General features: G+C 41.8%; 1 protein-coding gene across 7 annotated transcripts in view; it reads left to right on the plus strand.

Annotated features, from left to right (window-relative positions):
• The window catches only part of ESRRG (estrogen related receptor gamma), a 432,435-nt gene extending 414,157 nt beyond the window's left edge, over positions 1–18,278 (plus strand). For all 7 annotated transcript variants that reach the window (XM_070401097.1, XM_070401095.1, XM_070401094.1 and 4 more), the window contains 2 exons: positions 8,029–8,298; positions 14,358–18,278. In XM_070401097.1, coding sequence (XP_070257198.1) covers positions 8,029–8,298; positions 14,358–14,602 — 515 coding nt within the window. In that variant the 3' untranslated portion in view covers positions 14,603–18,278. The remainder of the gene's footprint in view (positions 1–8,028; positions 8,299–14,357) is intronic.
• The last annotated feature ends 1,118 nt before the right edge of the window (positions 18,279–19,396 follow it).

The raw sequence follows: 19,396 nt of genomic DNA on the forward strand, positions 1-19,396 counted from the left end.
ATTTGTGCCTCTATACCAAGGGACCAATTAGGTAAATGTGAAAAGATTTGAAGGCATGTTGTTGAAAATTAATATGGAAATTAAAAGTGCTTTTCTCTTAGAGACCCCAGATGGAATCTGTTCTTAGTCCTCTCAGGGAGAATCCACAAGATGGCCATTCTCCCTTCTTCTGTAACTGGCAGTTGAAATAACATTTTCAAATTTTTCCGTGAGCTCGGGAAATCACCTAGGTGTTCCCAATGCCGGCATCACTGTGTGTTCATGTGTGTAGGCATGGCCGTCACAGCTGGGAAACTGATAACAGAGAGATTCCTCTGACAGGATGCTGGGACTTGAATGCCAGCAACTCTGCCTTCATCCCTGCGAGCGGATACTAGGGGAGAAACCTGGAACTCCCACCTTCCTGGGATAGGCAGTGCCCACTCCAGAATCAGATGGGGTGGATCCAGGGTCTATCTCTCTTTTCCTTCTAATCTTCCCTTCTGTGCTACCTCAGTAAATTTTATATATTACACACACACACACACACACACACACACACACACACACAGGAGGGAGAGCCTGTCCCATACTTCCCCTGGCTCCAGATGGCCTCAAACGGCCCTTGGCGTGAGGATGGCATTCTTCTGTGTTTCTTTTTAAAAAAAATATATTTCTTTATTGATTTCAGAGAGGAAGGAAGAGGGAGAGACCGATAGAAACATCAATGATGAGAGAGAATCATTGATCAGCTGCCTCCCACACGCCCCACACTGGGGATCGAGCCCGCAACCCAGGCACGCGCCCCTGGTCGGAATCGAACCCAGGACCCTTCAGTCCGCAGGCCGACGCTCCATCCACTGAGCCAAACAGGCCAGGGCTCTTCTGTGTTTTTTCACATCGTTTTCCCTCAGTTTGCATCTGTTTCTGTCGAAATGTCCCCTTTTGGTAAAGTTGCATCATATTAGGCTAGGACCCATCTGAATGGCCTCGTCCTAACTTAATCATATTCACAGAACCTGTTTCCAAATAAGGTCACAGTCACAGGTTCTGGGGGTTAGGAGAGATGCAAAATCCTGGGAGAGACACAGTTCAACCCCCACAGGGGCCAAGTTAACACCCTTGGGTGTGACGCAGTGAAACTAGAACCCAGCTCTCCAGACCTCAAGGTCACTACTGTCTCTCTCAAGGACAGGGAACCCTTAGCTTTTGGGCATTTGACATAAAATGTTTCCCACAGACTCTTTTACTGTCTGTGGAATTGTCTGTCTGTCAGCTTTACCAATCCCCAAAGTGCAAGATAGAGTCAGTATGCATTTATTTTGGAGTCTTGAATTTCACATCAAGTATAAGGCTGACGTTGATGCAGCCTGCTTGCGAATTTCCTGGAGGATAGCGCCCACATAGCTGATGCCCAGGCCGGACTGGTTTTCAGTGGACTCCTGGTCAGTGCCTGTGACAACCTATGGTATTTCTTAACCCCTTCTTATCAGTGATGGGGTAGAGCCAGTCAGTTTCAAACACGGGTTCTTGTTCTTTCAAATCAGAAATATGGCTTCAAAACAATGATTTTCCCTACTCAGCATCCACCTAATCCTAAAGACTGAAAATACCCTTTTCTAAGATTTTTTAGAGACCTGTCTTATACGGCATCGCCTGCCTTTTTTCATGATGGTCAACTTTTAGTCACATCAAAAAGGAGATTTTTCCAAGTAGGACTTTCTTGTTTTCAGCTACTAAAATATAAAGGTTGTAGGGGGAAAGGCCATTAGCTCAGCCCCTACCTGCCTCCAAATTGTCCAACAATATATCTTTCTTCCTGGTTTAGATGAAGGGAAAGAAGAAGCTAAGTTGAGGCCATGTACGAGGGAGCGTGGGAAAAGCTAAGGGAGGTATTTCAGATCCTCTGTTGTCACTCGGAAGAGGTAGGGAAGAGGGGTTTGCAGGAGAAACTGCATTCGCATTTTGCATTCATCTGCCCTATAGCCAGGCCTTCCTTTTTTTTTTTCCAAATAAGGTTGGCAGTTAAAAACCGCCCACTCACAGAAACAAGTACAAAAGACCCTTGTCATCATTTTGAGGCTTTCCTGTGTTGCCACGAGAGAATACCTTTTTTTAGCTGCTGTGATGCTTTTCATTTCTCCAGCAAGCTGGCCTGGGAGAGCAGGGACGATCCTAAAGAAAGCTGCTCCCCAGTGCCTGGGAGGCAGAGTTTCCACCCCTGGGCCCGGAGCAGGCAGATTGAAAGGTCCTCTGCCAGGTGCACCTGTGGACTCGGCGAAGAGTGATACTTCTGTCTTGGACTGGGAGGCGTCACCTCACCATTCCGTTCTCCACCCCCTTCAATGTGTCTCCGCTCCCCAACTCCTTTGCTAAATTTTATAGATGGTGGTCAATTCTGCCACATCTTGGATAGTAAATAAATTTCGAATCTGAGTTCTGCCTTCCAGCTTTTCACATTTGTCCTGTGCAACCACGGCTTAGAAATAAGGTTTCCACTGCCCTAGCTGGTGTGATTCAGTGGATCAAGCATAGGCCCACAGAATGAAGGGTCCCGGGTTCAATTCTACTCAAGGGCATGTACCTTGGTTGCAAATTCCATCCTTGGCCCTGGTCAGGGCATGTGCAGGAGGCAACCAATTGATGCATCTCTCTCATATTGCCCTTTCTCTGTCTCTCCCTCTCCCTTCTACTCTCTCTAAAAATCAATGGAAAAATATCATCAGGTGAGGTTTAAAAAAAAAGAAGAAAAAGAATGGCTCCGTAAAATCCCCATGAGCTCTGCTTCTAGGATCAAAACGGAATTAAAAAAACCATATTTCCTAAGGAATCAATAGAAGCCAAAAACACATGATTAAATTAGCAAGAAAGGGAGCTATCCCCTTTGGGCAGTTACTCTTACATTTTCTTCTGTATTCCTCCATTTCACCCAAACCAACTGTGATTGAATCTAAATGGTTGAAATCTGCATCACGGTCAGTCTAAAAAGAGTAAGAGAGCCAAAGGGTAGCACTGTGGGTATCCTATCTAATGCCTAAGTCCGGATGAAATCAAGAGAGAATAACCACCATCCCTTATAAAGAAGATTTTTAAATAAAATGCTTCTACTGGTACCAGATATATATGTGAGCTCTCACCCTGGTACTTGATCATTTGTAGCTGCTTAACTCTGGACTTCTTGAAGGTCTACTTCATGTAGTCCATCACTACAGCTAAACGCACACACACATTCACTATACGGCCCAGAGCTGTATGCTTTGCAAATCATATACAACACATGTCTGCTCGTGTGACACAAATAACCGGCTTAAAAATCTAGAGCAAGTTTGCCTGTAAGAAGGGTTATGCATCAAATCTTCGTGCCTTTGATATTCTCCCCCCCCCCCCCATCCCTGTCCACAGTGGGTTTATGTGTATGAGAGAGAAAGTGTCTCACTTTTGCCCTGTCGCTCAGTCAACTACTCCCAATGGATTTCCGATTTCTTTTTTGTGGAGCAGAGAAACTACAGTTCACACACGGTGAGCAGGCACAGTCAGTGCCACGATGGACTGATAGGAGCAGCCACCCCGAAGATGTACAGGGTTGCTGTCTGTGGCAGGGGAGCCACCAAGAAGAACATGCCTCGCAGGGGTTAAACCCAAAATGCCTGCACGGCAGCCTATTTCTGTCAACACCCCTCACAGGGAATAAACATGTCTGCTTTCTGAAATGAAAGTGCGTTTTGGAAGACTAGCCGTCAGATAGTCTTTGCCCTTCACACTTTTACATGCTTAGCCTTTTTTTGTAAGTGGACTGCAAAGTGCACCCGTTTGCCAGGCTCAGAAAAAAAAAAAAACTTGACAAGTGCCATTGGCATCACTGTTACCCTCCGAAGTTTCCAGGCGACGGAGGAGAGTGGGTGGGCACAGAACACACTTCCTATGGGCCTGTGACTTTGGGGGCACCTGCCTCTTTTCTGTCCTCCCCGGTGATGCTATTCCCAGCTGTCATCTGGTTTGTTGGGAGCCCGCTGTACGGCAGATACACACACTGTCTAACCCCAGGACGGAGACGAAGGGAGATCACAGTTGTCAGGTACACGCGTGGAATGGGCTGTAGCCAGGGAAGCAAAGCATGTGCCACGCACGGCCTCAGTGTTATTTTCAAACGCTGTAACATGGCCGAGCATTTAAAACTATGACCTGTCACACACCAAAGATTGAGATCCGGGCCGTACAAAACATGAAGTGCAAACGACACAACAGGGAAGCTTATTTTACTCCCCCTGGGGAAGAGTTTTCTCTCCAAAGAGAGCTAAATGTTACAGATTTGGAGGGGGGTGTCTCTAACTTTCAGCCTGTGAGCTGGCAAACACCACTATAAATGCTGGCAAATGCACAAACTAGGGATTACCATTCTGGTGTGTGTGTGTGTGTGCGCGCGCGCCTGATAAACATGTTTTTACAAAATTCCTTAGTCACAGTTTATTAAAACATGTGTTTTTCATTTGGATTTTGGTCATTTATGCTTCTGTACCTGGCTCGGATCTACTGATAAAAGGAGTATTGTATCCAGGTGTCTGTCTGTGCGTAAAATACAGCTAACACTCCAGAGGGCAGGGGGAAGCACTCTGTGGAGTGCAGATATAATGTTATGCATCCAGCCTTCTTAGGGACCAGTGAGCAGGACCATCCCCTAATAAGGCTGTTACCTGGGCATTGGGGCAGGGGAGCCTGGGTGCCAGCTTCCAGCTTGCCGGAGGTGAGGTCAGAAAGGGTTAATGGGTTGAGATTCAGCTATTTCTTGATCAAGAAGAGATACAAGGCCACACTTGTATTCATCCGGTGCAAAGTGCACATGGTTGCTTTCCCCAACGTTTTGCAAACTTAAACCTCCTTAAATGGGCTGAAATAGACTCAGAGATAGCAAGCAAGAAAACTGGTCAAACCTTTCATGTTAGACCCATCTTCCCATTCTCCCTGACCAAGGAGAGAGAGACAGGGAGAGAGAGAGAGAGAGAGAGAGAGAGAGAGAGAGAGAGAGAGAGAGAGAGAACCTTTCTTTGCTTTTCCCCTTTTTATTTCATTAAGAAGTAAAAGAGGAAAGGGGGAATGTTAGGTTTATAGGAAAGATACAGGCACACACACACACACACAGTCAATACCATAGAAGAAATAAATTGCAGAATCCACCTTAGAAAATGAACGTTTATTGTTGTTATTTTTTTTGTAGTTTTTTTTTTCCTGCTTAATTAAATCCCAAAGAAACGTGTGCAACATTGTGACCGGTGGAAAATAGTGCGTTTGTACATCGCAGGGACAAAGGGGCCTGCGCAACTTTCAAGTTTCCATGCACGTAACTGTCGATAGCGCGCCTTCTCCATCATCAGCACTAAATTCACATTGATGCCTCTTTTCTTCTCCGTATCGATCCTTCCATGAGAACGCAGATTTGTATCTGTTAATTAATGCGTCCTGAAACGGCGTTTGTATTAATCAGGCAGATAAGAAAAATTGGATGCCTGCGCCCTCCTGACAACCAGAACAGGGCCGACCTGATAACATCGCGGATGGACCTCAATAAAAAAGTTCCTCCTTCCACTCAATAAACTAATCATCCTGCTTTTAATTATTCGGCAGAAAAGATGTGTGGAGATTGGGGAATGTGTAAATCTATTTACTAACAGCGGAGCCCGGCAGGGAGGGGGGCTGTCACGGGCAGGGGCTGCGGGCCACGCGCTCGGCCCATCTGCTGCCGCAGAAACGGGAGCGTGAACAGGGGGAGAAGGCGGCACATGGAAAATGCCTTTTTGCTCACAACTTCTTAGAAGAACGTGTATTTTTTCATCCGTTTAACTTACGGAAGGAAGTCCGACGTGGTCCCCTTTTCTCGAGTTAGCTAGTGGGGTGTGCATGGCATCTTTTTGCTTGGGGGGGGGGATGGGGCAGAAAAAAGAGTGATATTGTTTGTTTTAAGGATGACCGTTTTTGATTGAAAGCAAATGGAGCTCAAACGACTCATCAGATCATTATTTTCCTCTTTAGAACGTCTGTTTAAAATGTTATCAATGGTTATGGCTGATTTTAGGAGGATAATTAGTAATGTAACCCGCTTTGCAAAGACAAAAATATAAAATAAAAAAAAAGAATGGGGAAAAAAGACTGACACAGCCAGGCCCAAAGGAAGATCTGCCGAGTCCTGTGTCAGCAGCTTGCTACCCAAGGAAAGCAAGGCTTTTCACAGATGCCTGCAGACCCCCTAAGTGAGCTTGCCTAATCCCTCTTGATGATTGTATTAAACTCTCCTAGTTGATGGTGCCAAATGGCAAGCTACTAGTTATCAGCAACAGCCCGGGGAATCTTCACCTTTTTTCTGACTCCTGATACCACATGGGACATGGACAGTATGATAGGAGTAAAAATGACGACAATGACCAGAGCGAGAGCCTAAGAAGGTTGGGCAGCGCTGCATATATTTGATTTGGGTAACAGGGTCTGGAAGGGGAGTAAAGACAGATTTTATAAGTGGCATTGCCCCCAAAGTTTCCCCTTCTCTAGAATTACTGGTGGTTGTGCCTTAAATCATGGGCCGCCAAGACCCCAGGAGTGGTTGGTTACCCTTGGTATTCCTTGGGCAGAACCTTGGAAATGAAAGTAAAGTTTTAAAAAAGAAACTTACTTTAAAAAAAAAAAAAAAAAAAAAAAAAAAAAGACTTGCAGAAGTATTTGGCTGATTAGTAGGTATATTCACTAAGACCTTATATGTATTTCAGAATTTAGATCTAGTCCAGCCGTGGGCAAACTACGGCCCGCTTGAAATGAATAAAATTAAAAAAAAAAAAAGACCGTACCCTTTTATGTAATGATGTTTACTTTGAATTTGTATTAGTTCACACAAACACTCCATCCATGCTTTTGTTCCGGCCCTCCGGTCCAGTTTAAGAACCCATTGTGGCCCTCGAGTCAAAAAGTTTGCCCACCCCTGATCTAGTCCCTCTAAGCTATAAATAAATCTCTTCATTCCTAAGTAGGCTTAATTGTACTCCTTCATTTTTCCTATTGAACCCCATTTCTCTCTCTCTCTCTCTCTCTCTCTCTCTCTATATATATATATATATATATATATTCATCTGTTTACACAAGCTCAGAAGGACTGTAAGTATTCATAGAGTTTCAGTAAAGAATTGAAAACAGTCATGCTGGTATTTCAGATAAAACTAATATCTGATGTAGCTACACTTATCAAATGCATATTACAAGTTCGTGCTTTGTTGGATGGTTCTTATACTTTCCAGTAAAAAATTAAGGTACAAGTAAATTGTCATTCTCAAGAAGAAACAGCCAGTAAGTAGCTCAGTGGAACCAATATTTAAATTCTGATCTGGCCCTGCTCATGTCCTCATTCAACTTGTACAATAACTGGGTCTTAATCCGAAGAACAAACTTGCTTTTCTGTTTGGAGGAGGCCAGGATGCTAAGTACTCCACTCTCTTTTATACCAATAATCACAACTTTTAAAAGGAATTCATGTTAAATATTGATGGGAACAAATATCTAATTGCAAATATCCAATTGTGAGTGTAAGCCTACTAATTGTTCACTGTGCTTGTGACTATTATAGAGAAAGGTTTCCAAATTGTATGACCTAGATTGTTTTCCTTTCTCTTTTTGGCTTTTTTAAAAAAGAAACTTTTATTCTGTTTATCAATAGCAGTTTTTAGACCTCAGTCGTTAAAAATCTGACTTCCTATGAGCTAGTAAGACTTCAGCCAGAAAATCAAGCGTATTTAACGATCTCGTCGCATTGTCTTCTCAAGTGAGAGATGCCGAATTCTCTGTTGTATTGCTTTCAGCCCGGTCTATGAAAGCTGGGGAAAAAACCACTGTGTTGGAGCTGGTTGGTGACTTTTACTTTGCCATTCGCACAATGATCGGGGGGATGTAAGAGCATCTAATGGAAACTCAGCACAATTCCCAGCCCTAATGCAGAGGCCGTGGGCCATTGAAACGAATGTGTCCTTATGAAATGATGGCTGTGGAGTAACTTGATCTGCTCATCTCCCCATGCAGGCTTCTCCACGCTGTCCCTGGCGGACCAGATGAGCCTCCTGCAGAGTGCTTGGATGGAAATTTTGATCCTTGGTGTCGTATACCGATCTCTTTCGTTCGAGGATGAACTTGTCTATGCAGACGATTATATAATGGATGAAGACCAGTCCAAGTTAGCAGGCCTTCTCGACCTCAATAATGCCATCCTGCAGCTGGTGAAGAAATACAAGAGCATGAAGCTGGAGAAAGAGGAATTCGTCACCCTCAAAGCAATAGCTCTCGCTAATTCAGGTTGGCATGTGGACGTGGTCCTTGTTACATTTTTTCACGTGTCAGTTTTATCCTTTCCCTTCACTTCTTCAGAGATCCGCTGGGCCCAGTTGTAAATTCTCTATGAACCAGCAAAATCAGAATCATCACAGCTTTCTGGTGAGAAGTTACAAGGAAGAAAAATCTACGTGATGGGAATTATTTTTATTATACAGGGTGTCCCCCCAAATGTATGCACACTTCAACAGCTGACGGTTCCATTTTGAAAATGACATTTTTTTTTAAATAAACACTGCCTTTATCATTATTCAAAGTGGGTGTATACATTTTTGGGGGACACCCTACCTTTGCCTGCGGCAAGCTGTGTGATTTTTGCCACCTCAGGCATTTCCTAGTTTGTAGTGTACATGGCCATTCCCGTGACAAAAGTAGCTCCTGTTGTCTTGTGTGCACAAGTCAAAATACATGTGAATCACAAATACACCTAAACCATTTTTCCCCTCAAAAAACGCACATTTTGCAATTGGAAAAAATCTTTAGTATGGTTTTTTAATTTGGGTTATCAAAGAACCTCTGTTTTCTCACCTTTTGGGGTGCTCTGAAAGTCAAATTGGGCTGCAGGACTAGTCCCCTCCAAGGTAAGACCTATGCAGTGAGGGTTAAGCATGATGGGGATGAAGAGCCTTTACATTTAAACTGAAACATACTAACAGGCGGCAACCTCTGGGCGTGTGAAAAAAATCGTTGGCGCTTTGTTGGTTTCCCCCGTGTGTCTCTCTGAACCCTTTCTTGTGGTCTTAAGTCTGTCTCCTCATTTGCATAGAGCGCAGGCTAGATCCCTCCTTAATGACGGGCCGATCATTAGATACCTGCGCGTCGATAACACGCCGGGCTGCTCTGTCCCATTGACAGTCACTCCGTGCCCCTCCATCTGCTTTTGTTTTGACCCTATCTTTGAACTTTATCTTGGTTGCCGGCCAGTAGTTTTCCCTTTAATTACAAGGAGGAAACTGTCAATAAAATCTGTTAAATGGGATGCAGTGAGTGGCTTGAATGGGCGGACGGCTATTTGTTCAAATTCTGCAGCTTTCAAGGTATTGACAGTTTGCTTTCTGGGGCCATATGTGACGATCAATCTCAGGCTGGGCTCAGCCGCGCTGAAAAATGAAAAACCAGATTGCTTTTGCTTAGTTGGGGATGACGGAGGGGTGATTTGGCGCGGTCCTAGGGAGATGAGCCCTTCTGCCCAGATTGCCCCCGTGAGAGCCGGGGGACGCGTGACTGTGTTTAGAAATAATTTTTTAATTGATTTTGTCATTAACAGTTCATCTACAATATTGATGCACGGATCCTGGGACGGATAGGAGGGACATTGTTTTCAACAATGAAGTTGTACTTTCCGATCGGTCTTTATAATGGAGTTTAGCATTTCGCACTTTTAGTTGTTAACTACGCCATTCTCTTCTGCTGTTTCCCTGGGAAACTGTAAATTATGACTCATTATGACAAATGGCGTTGCTCTTGCGGGATCAAGGGCCCCTGGTCCTGCTCTCTGGAAAGCCAAAGTGGGAAATTGGGACAGCAGTTTTCTGAGAATTTATTAATTTGCAGAGACTTCATTTTATAGCCCCTCTCATAATCAGATGGCAGATTTGTGAATTTTTATTTGGTAATCACAGAGTAATTCAAATTTAAACATTTCCTTGAATAATTATCTATAAAGTGCAGCAAGCCTGTTTTGTATCCTTTATGCTTCAAATTGCTTTTTTAAATTAACTAATCATGAATGCTGAGCAATGCTAAGATTTGGTCATCAAAATGGCTGAAATGTTTATAATTTTAGAAGTTGGAGGCATACTGTACGGGTATGGATTACAATTTGAGTGCCTGAATTGATGGCATTTCTGTCTCTGTTGTTGAGAAGTATAATCCTTAATATTTTTATAGATAAATATTCAAATCCCACCCACTCTTCCCTTAGGGTTGACCTATTTCAGAGCAGGGACTAGTTATTAGGGTATTTAAAGAGCGAGTTAGTGTGTTTTTCTTGTTTAAATCCAGAGATAATTAACAAGCCCCCCACCCTTTTCCCCTTATTATAGTTTTGAGTAGCATTGTGTTTTCTAAGAAAATTTTTCCATGTCATAAAATATTCTGTGTTACTTTAACAGCCTTTTGGCCTCTCAATATTAAGAGAAGTTGAGTCAGCATCCTGACAAAGGAGAAATGATTATAAGGACCATTTTAATTCCTAAGTGTGCCACCTCTCCTGTGTTGTATAAATGTGGCCTTTCTCTTCTCCTCTAATCTGTGAGCTCCACCATTTTAGCTTGGGATAAACGACGCAGAAAAGTTATTTTCTTTAATACCGCATATGATGTCATTCATTTCTTATTTATATTTTTACCATTATTGGGAGGGCAGTGATAAAGTTGTAGATTTGATCTTGCTGAGATCCAGTGATTCTTAAACTGCTCTTAAATACGTCAGTCTGAAAATATTTGAACACTATTCCTAGATATCCTAAAAAGCTCATAGGTTTTCTTTTTTAGTATTTAGAAATTTCAGATCAGCTTAAGTGACTTTTTGTGACAAAAAAAAAATCTATTTCAGTGTCATTTAATTTATAGGTATCTTAGCATTCCCCATGTGGCTGTAGGTGTTAACAAGCATTGTCTCATTAATCTAAATTTCAGCTTATTTTAAACATCTGTCTTTATTCAATAATTATAAATGTTGTGCTTATGCTTGGGAAACAGGGAATTGGCTTCCTGTTAATGACTGTCATATTTTTTGTAGCTATGTTTCTGTCATGTGTGAATTCAGGAATATTTAGAACACCAGTGGTAGTGTAGTATCTATTATCAGGTGTATGACAAAAAGAACAAAGAAACAATGTATCATAAACTAATACTGTAATTCTCCCATTCAAATATTTGGAAACCCTATATAACTGTTCTAATTAATTTAAAAAGTTAAAAAAATAACGCAGAGACTCGCTTAAAATATGTATTGTCTTATTTTTGAGTCCCAACAATGATCGAATCATTGCTACATCTCTTTGAGGTGGAATTTTAAAAATACAACTGAAGTCACCATTTTAACACTGTAATTAATAGGCCCAATTTTCTCATGTGTAGAATTTTTTTTTCATATGGAGACCTCTGTAATTAATTTTATGTTGTTAGTGGAAAGTGCAATGAAATATTACTACAAGACTTTTGGGTAAGGTTATATCATGGGGATCTATTCTCGAGATTGTCCTAGTGTTTATGTCTAAGAATTTATTTGAAACTGTTGCCACTGCCCCCAAGGTAATATGCTCATTTTTATCTAGCTAGTTCATAGAATCGCTGAGATTTTAACAAATACTGATGTCCTGATTCAGCCCCAATTTTCTGATTTAATAGGTTTGGGCTTGGGCCCAAGAATATTAATGTTTTTTGTGTTTTTGTTTTTTACCAATTTACCCATTGTTTTAAACGTATAGCATCACCCCGTCTAGTTCATAAACCTTTGATTTTCATTATTAAGTTTTAGCTGGTTTCCAATAGCATGAACACTGGGACTATTTCCATTAAAAACATAAAGTTAAAAAGAGACCATCACCAGCAACCAGAGCTAAATAATTCCATAAATTAATGCTGTTTCTATTGGGCCTGGCACGCGTGTATAAATTTAGCCGAAAGAACAGAACAGAGATGAAAGCCACAGAGCCAGAACTTGAACTGGGATCTCTAATGGAGATTAATATTTTCTTCAGCAGCCTGCCAGCTGAATCATGGTCTAATTAAATAGTTCAGATTTAGTGAGTTTGCATTTAAAGTATTAGCAGATCCGAGAACGGGCAAAGCTAAAATGACTTAGAATTTTTTTCTATAAATGGGAAGTTAAATTATCACAGTAATTTGATTAAATCATTTCTAAATATCACATGCTAAATCAGAGCCTTTAAAGAATAGTTTGAAGTCTTAATTGCTGTTTGTGAGCATAGCTCTCTGCTATTTGTTCTCGCCTGATTTCCTGTGACATCCTATAATATATCTCCCGCTGGGCCCCAGAAGTGGGGAAGGTTGGGCTTGGGGTGAGCCCGGAAGTGACTGTGCCCTGACTTCGAGGATATAAAAACCTGCCATGTAGAAGGACATGTATTGTCCCAGTAGCCGGGACCAGGACCAACTACTGGTCATTGGAGACAGATTGGGGACAATATGAAGAAGACATTTCTAAAAATTAGCTTGGTTCCTTATCAAGTGGAACGCTCTACATATGTGGAAATGTCTTTGTGAAAATGTGGTATAGAGGTTCCTGATGAAGATGGGAGGTTGAACGAGACAGGTTCAGGACAATTTCAACTCTTTTTAAAAAAATAAACATTTTTTATGGATTTCAGAGAGAAAGGAAGAGGGAGAGAGAGAGAGAAACATCAATGATGAGAGGGAATCATTGATCGGCTGCTTCCTGCATGCTCCCTACTGGGGATCCAGCCCACAACCTGGGCATGTGCCCTGACCAGGAATCGAACTGCGACCTCCTGGTTCATAGGTTGAGGCTCAACCACTGATCCACACCGGCCAGGGCAGAGAATGTCTTGACTTCCAGTCCAGGGCACCACATGAACATTTCTAACGGGGAAGAATTCCTTCTTTGGGCTCCTTCAGGCAGGAATCAAGTCTTGAGCAGTAAATACATATAAACAACTGTATTCAAGATTATTCAAAACTCTTTCAAAGAAATGTGTCATTAACCACCTAATATAAATAGCTCACCAAAAATATTGTGAAATGACTCAAAATAACCATGTAAGAGGGAAAAAATAAGCAAAACACAAAGAAAATTTAAAAACATGTTACCGCTTACAATAGCAGTCAATCTATTAATTACTTTGCCATAATTTTATCGCATGTTTAGCCACTTGATTTTAAATTACATTTTCTCTTTTTATGCATGTGATCTGATATTTGAATTATATGAAAGATTAGGATAACTACGTATATCTTAGAACTCTGTATTCTTAGAGAAGCAGAATTATTAAACATTCAGAATCCCCCCCAAAGACCCCATTATGTATAATTAACAGATAAACTGTCATCAGAATCAATAAAACATGCTAAATGATTCAAACTTGTATATAATTAAGTGTCTCTTTTAGAGCTATAACTTTTATACCCTCCCCTCCCAAGAATAATTGTGGCAACCCTGTTAACCCTTTCATTGCTTGATCAGATTGGATTTTTAAATGAAATTTCATAACTCATTAATCTAAAGGCGTTATTTGTATCTCAGCAGAGAAGCAGACTATGTAAGGATCTTTTAAGGCACCGTGAATAGTAACTGAAAATTCTACAACGAACACACTGTTAGGTCCAGGGTATAGACATGGAGTTTTAAAAATCTCCGTCATCAGCGTGTTTCTTGCCTTTTGGGATATGTGAGCCTTTTCAGGGTCAGGTCAGGATTATCAACAACTTCACCACCATGGCACCAAAATTAATACTTTTCCTAGGTGGCCTTCCATGATTGTTGAGTGAATGAATACATACGTGAATGGGGTAATGAATAACCTAGCCATGGTCATAATCTGTTAAAAGAAAGGTTCCTCTTTCTTTGTCTTAAGAAAAAAATACCCACACCTTTTCAGTAATGAATCTTTTATAGTAATTCCCATGTTCTTTTCTTTTTAATATATTTTTATTGATTTCAGGAAGGGAGAGAAACATCAACAATGAGAATCATTGGTTGGCTGCCTCCTGCATGGCCCCCACTGGAGATCCAGCCTGCAAGCTAGTCATGTGCCCTTGACCAGATTTGAACCTGGGACCCTTCAGTCCACAGGCCGACGTTCTATCCACTGAGCCAAACCAGCTAGGGCTAATTCCCATGTTCTTATGAAGCACTGAAAATTATCTACTCTAGGGAAATTTATACCCCACAAACAGTTCGGAAAGGGGAGACGCTGCGTTTAGAGGTTTCAGGGCTTAGAGGAGTGGATGGGTAACTGTTAACTTGCAGGACTCTGCTGCACGCGGCTTCTCACGATCACTAACAGCGTTGTGTCTGTCCTTTGCTTTGTCGCGCAGACTCCATGCACATAGAGGACGTGGAGGCCGTGCAGAAGCTCCAGGACGTCCTGCACGAGGCCCTGCAGGACTACGAAGCCGGCCAGCACGTGGAGGACCCGCGCAGGGCGGGCAAGATGCTGATGACGCTGCCCCTGCTCAGGCAGACCTCCACCAAGGCCGTGCAGCACTTCTACAACATCAAACTGGAAGGCAAGGTCCCCATGCACAAACTCTTTTTGGAAATGCTGGAGGCCAAGGTCTGACTAAAGGCCTCCTGGGCCGCCGTCTCCTCCTGCACGCCCGCCAAGAAAGGGAAAATAAACCCAAGCGTAATGTGGAAGAAACATAGAGCTTAGTCAACGCCATCCCCAATCAGCAAAGACTGCACTGATCGCTTAGCAGCAAGACTATGAAGCAGCTTTCAGATTTCTCATCTTTTTTTTCTTCTTATTTCTCTTCTTCTTTATTGTTTTTTTTTTTTCTGTTCCCTCTCTTATTCCTCCTTTCCCCCATTTCTTGGCTTTCCTGATTACTGGTTCCCTCTCTCTCATTTCCTCCCTCCCTCCCTTCCTTTTTTTCTCTTCTCACCCTTCCCTTTTCTTCTAAATTTTAAATAGCTCTAGTAGTAAGAGACATTTTATTTCCTTTCTTTTCCTCCCTTCCTTCCTCTCTCCCTCCCCGCTCTCTCCCTTCCTTCCTCCCTCCCTCCCCGCTCTCTCCCTTCCTTCCTCCCTCCCTCCCCGCTCTCTCCCTATCTGCTGCTGAACTTTTAAAAGAGGTCTCTCATTGAAGAGAGGTGGAAGCCAGCCCTGCCAAAGGAAGGAAATCCATAGTATGGATGCCAGTGAACTTAATTGTGAACCACAACGTCCCCCGTGACTAAGGAATCAAAGAGAAAGAACCAGCGTAGCTAAAGTACAGTGCAACACGAACGGATCGACTGAGGGCAGTATCAGATTCCATGGGAGCAGCCCCTAATCAGACAACTTAAGCAACTTTGCATCGGCTGCTTCTTATCATCGCTTTTCCATCTCGATCAGTTACAGCCATTTGATTCCTGAATTGTTTTCTCAAAGTCTTCCAGGTATTTGTTAGTTTAGCTACTAAGTAACTTTTTCAGGGAATAGTTTAAGCTTTATTCATTCACGCAATACTAAAGAGAAATGAAGAATACTGCAGTTTTGTGCTGGTTTTGAACAATTATGGACAATAATGAAGGACACATGAATCCTGAAGGAAGATTTTTTTAAAAAACACGTTTTGTTTCTTCTTACAAAATGGAGATTTTTTTTTGTACCAGCTTTACCACTTCTCAGCCATTTATTAATATGGGAATTTAACCTACTCAAGCAATAGTTGAAGGGAAGGTGCATATTCTCACGGATGCAATTTATGTTGTGTGCCCGTCTGGTCCCAAACATCAAGTTCTTTACGCGAGCTCCAGTTTCCCTAAATGTTCTCTGACTCGAAGGATGAGATTACACCTGCAGTGGCTCTGGGTGCTCACCTGTCAGCACTGCGCCTGGAATCCAGATCTGTAGCATTTTCCGAAGCGCACCTCTCCACCTGGGAGGTGCCATCGCCATATGATTTCTAGCTGCCGCGGTGGTTAGGGATGCATTACTGCCTATCTGCAAAGTTACAGACCTTGTCTCGGAAGGAGCTGTGAGCCGGTCTTCATTCAAGAGGCAATAACGCCAGAGTTGGAAGAACAACAACAACAAAAAACCCCGTCAAAGATGACGGATGCCTGACAAAATTCTAAAACCTCTTGGTATGAGTTGACTCATTTAGGAATATTTAATCTGTGTTTTTTAACCAAGAGCTAAGCCAATACAGCTGCTTTTCAACCAGTATTGTCCCAACCAGAAAGTCAGTCAGGTTCCCGACGGTGGAGAGGTGTAATCTAATGAAGGAGTCGATTAGATGCCCCCAAAACCTACAGTCGCCGAATACCCAAGAAACAGTAACCTCCATCAGATGCTATCCAATGGACCAGTGTTAGTAGCTGCTCCCTGTACCATGTGAACAGTCTTCTTCTATGTACACAGATGTAATTAAAATTGTAATCCTAACAAACAAAAAGAGATGTAGTTCAGCTTTTCAATGTTTCATGTTTGCTGTGCTTTCTCGGAGTTTTATGTTGCATTCAAAGACTGTTTGTCTTGTTCTTCTTGTGGTGTTTGGATTCTCGTGGTGTGTGCTTTTAGACACAGGGTAGAATTAGAGACAATATTGGATGTACAATTCCTCAGGAGACTACCGTAGTATATTCTATTCCTTACCCGTAATAAGGTTCTTCCTAGTAAGAATTAAGAGATTGAAACTCCAAACAAGTATTCCTTATGAACAGATCCACATCAAAAATCATAATATTTTCAAAACAAGGGATAATTTCTCTAATGGTTTATTATAGAATACCAATGTATAGCTTAGAAATAAAACTTTGAATATTTCAAGAATATAGATAAGTCTAATTTTTAAATGCTGTATATATATGGCTTTCACTCACTCATCTCTCCCACAACCTTGTTATTAACTCGCTCTGTGTTGTTGCAAAACTTTTTTGGTGCGGATACGTTTCCAAAACTCTGCTACTTGGTGTGCTTTAAACAAAATACCTTGGGTTGATGGTTCATCAACCTCATGCTAGAAATACTGTGTATCTATCATTAGCTATATGGGACTATATTGTAGATTGTGGTTTCTCAGTAGAGAAGTGATTGTAGTGTGATTCTAGATAAATCATCATTAGCAATTCATTCAGATGGTCAATAACTTGAAATTTATAGCTGTGATAGGAGTTCAGAAATTGGCACATCCCTTGAAAAATAACAGAACAATCCAACTCCTGGGAAAATAAAAAAAGGTGCTGATTCTATAAGATTATTTATATATGTAAGTGTTTAAAAAAAAAAGATTATTTTCCAGAAAGTCTGTGCAGGGTTTAAGTTGCTACTATTCAACCACACTATATGTAAATGAAATATATACAAGATATACATGTATCACATTAAAGTACTTGGGCTTCAGAAGTAAGAGCCAACCAACTGAAAACAGGAGATGGAGATATGTGGAAAGAAGAGAGGACAATTTTAAGTCTTCAGTTTAAGTGAAACACGTACCCCATAAATGGGAAATACAACGAACAACGCAGATTTAAAAGTACTGCACGGGCTTCAGGGCAAATGCCCCGCTTAAAACCTCGCTTGAGGTAAGTCTTTTCGAGTTTCAGGCAAGACCATTTACTTAATGTGAAGTTTTGGGAAGTTATGTTTGGGAAGTAAAGGTGTATGTTTTAGCTATATGATTTTAATTTTGATTCTCTTTCTTTTTCCGTTGGTTCTTATTTAAAGCAATATGATTGTGTGACGACCTGCTGTTACTCTTGTGTTTCAATCAGCTCAGATTGTTGTATTTATTCCACTATTTTGCATTTAAATGATAACATAAAAGATATAAAAAATTTAAAACTGCTATTTTTCTTATAGAAGAGAAAATGGGTGTTGGTGATTGTATTTTAATTATTTAAGCGTCTCTGTTTACCTGCCTAGGAAAACATTTTATGGCAGTCTTATGTGCAAAGATCGTAAAAGGACAAAAAAAAAATTTAAACTGCTTATAATAATCCAGGAGTTGCATTATAGCCAATAGTAAAAAGAATAATAATAATAATGATAATAATAATAAAACCATGTCTATAGCTGTAGATGGGCCTCACATCTGTAAAGCAATCAATTGTATATTTTTGTGATGTGTACCATACCGTGTGCTCCAACCAATGTCCATTTGTGTAAATGTATTTATTTTATATTGTATATATTGTTAAATGCAAAAAGGAGATATGATTCTGTAACTCCAATCAGTTCAGATGTGTAACTCAAATTATTATGCCTTTCGGGATGATGGTAGAGCAATATTAAACAAGCTTCCACTTTTGATTGCTCTTCCGTATGGTGTTTCTTTATTTCCCTCCAGACGAAAGAACCAAATCAATAAACATCGCCCTTTGTTGCTTCCATTGAAAGAGTGGCTCTGAGTACCTGTTTCCTAAAAATAAAGCAGGGGTTTAAATAAGAGCTATATAAAGGCTTGTCAGAGTGAATCCGAGGGCGCAGAGAGACGTTTTGCATATTTAAGAGTATGCAAAGCGTCTCGTGGCACATTAGAATTCATTCTGACAAGCCTTTATATAGCTCTTACTTAATCTCCAAGCATCTCCACATCATTCCGCATTACTCAAAATCATCGCCTCCGTGTCAATGTCACAACAGAAAACTTTCCCCCCCTATTTTAAGATCACATTAAAAACCAGAGATACCTATTATTTCCCTCCATCCACAATTAAATCGTGTTTTTGCATGGAGCTTGTCAGCCAGCTGCAGGCTTTCTGGAGCAGCCTTGGGGTTGCCGACCAGATTTCCTGGGTGAGAAATCCACAGATCGGTGAGCGTGGGGCGGGGAGCTGCCTTCTAACGCCAGAGGGGTGAGCGGCAATGCTGACAGCCGGCGGCCTCCCCTCGCCTGGTTCGCCCGGAGGTCGCAGCCCTCGCAGCCTGGGGTAAGCTGTGCGCCCACTGGACCCTCCTGCAGCCTTCGCCCAGGTGCTGATGTGCGAGTTCTGGTCCTCTCTGCCCAGCTCGTGAGTGTTTGGTCAGGCGTCTGCCCTCTGTGCTGCTCGCCCTTCAGCGGTGCCTAGTTCTCAGGAGAAGCAAGCCAATGACACGGTTTTAGGGGCGTGAGATTGACCTAAATCGCAGGAGCGAGCAACAAAACTGTCTTTTATTCCCCCCTATGTTCATGTCCTGTGAGTTGCAATGGCTCAGCATAGCATCTGACAATGTCTGGGGGGTGTTTACAAAGTATGTGGGGGGAACTGAGACTGCAAGATACAAACCTAAAAGGAAAAAGCATGCCTGTAATCTTCCAGGGATGTCCTCATTTAAAAATACAGTGTGTCCCCCAAAAGGTACACACACGTTAGCATCTGATAGCTCAATTGATGTTTCTTTCTTTTCAGATTTAACCCATTGGAATGAGTAATTTATTCAAAGTGG

Source organism: Myotis yumanensis, unplaced genomic scaffold (genome assembly GCF_028538775.1).
Source record: "Myotis yumanensis isolate MYYU_CA2020_CCGP unplaced genomic scaffold, mMyoYum1.0.hap1 SCAF_22, whole genome shotgun sequence".
Classification (NCBI taxonomy): Eukaryota; Metazoa; Chordata; class Mammalia; order Chiroptera; family Vespertilionidae; genus Myotis; species Myotis yumanensis.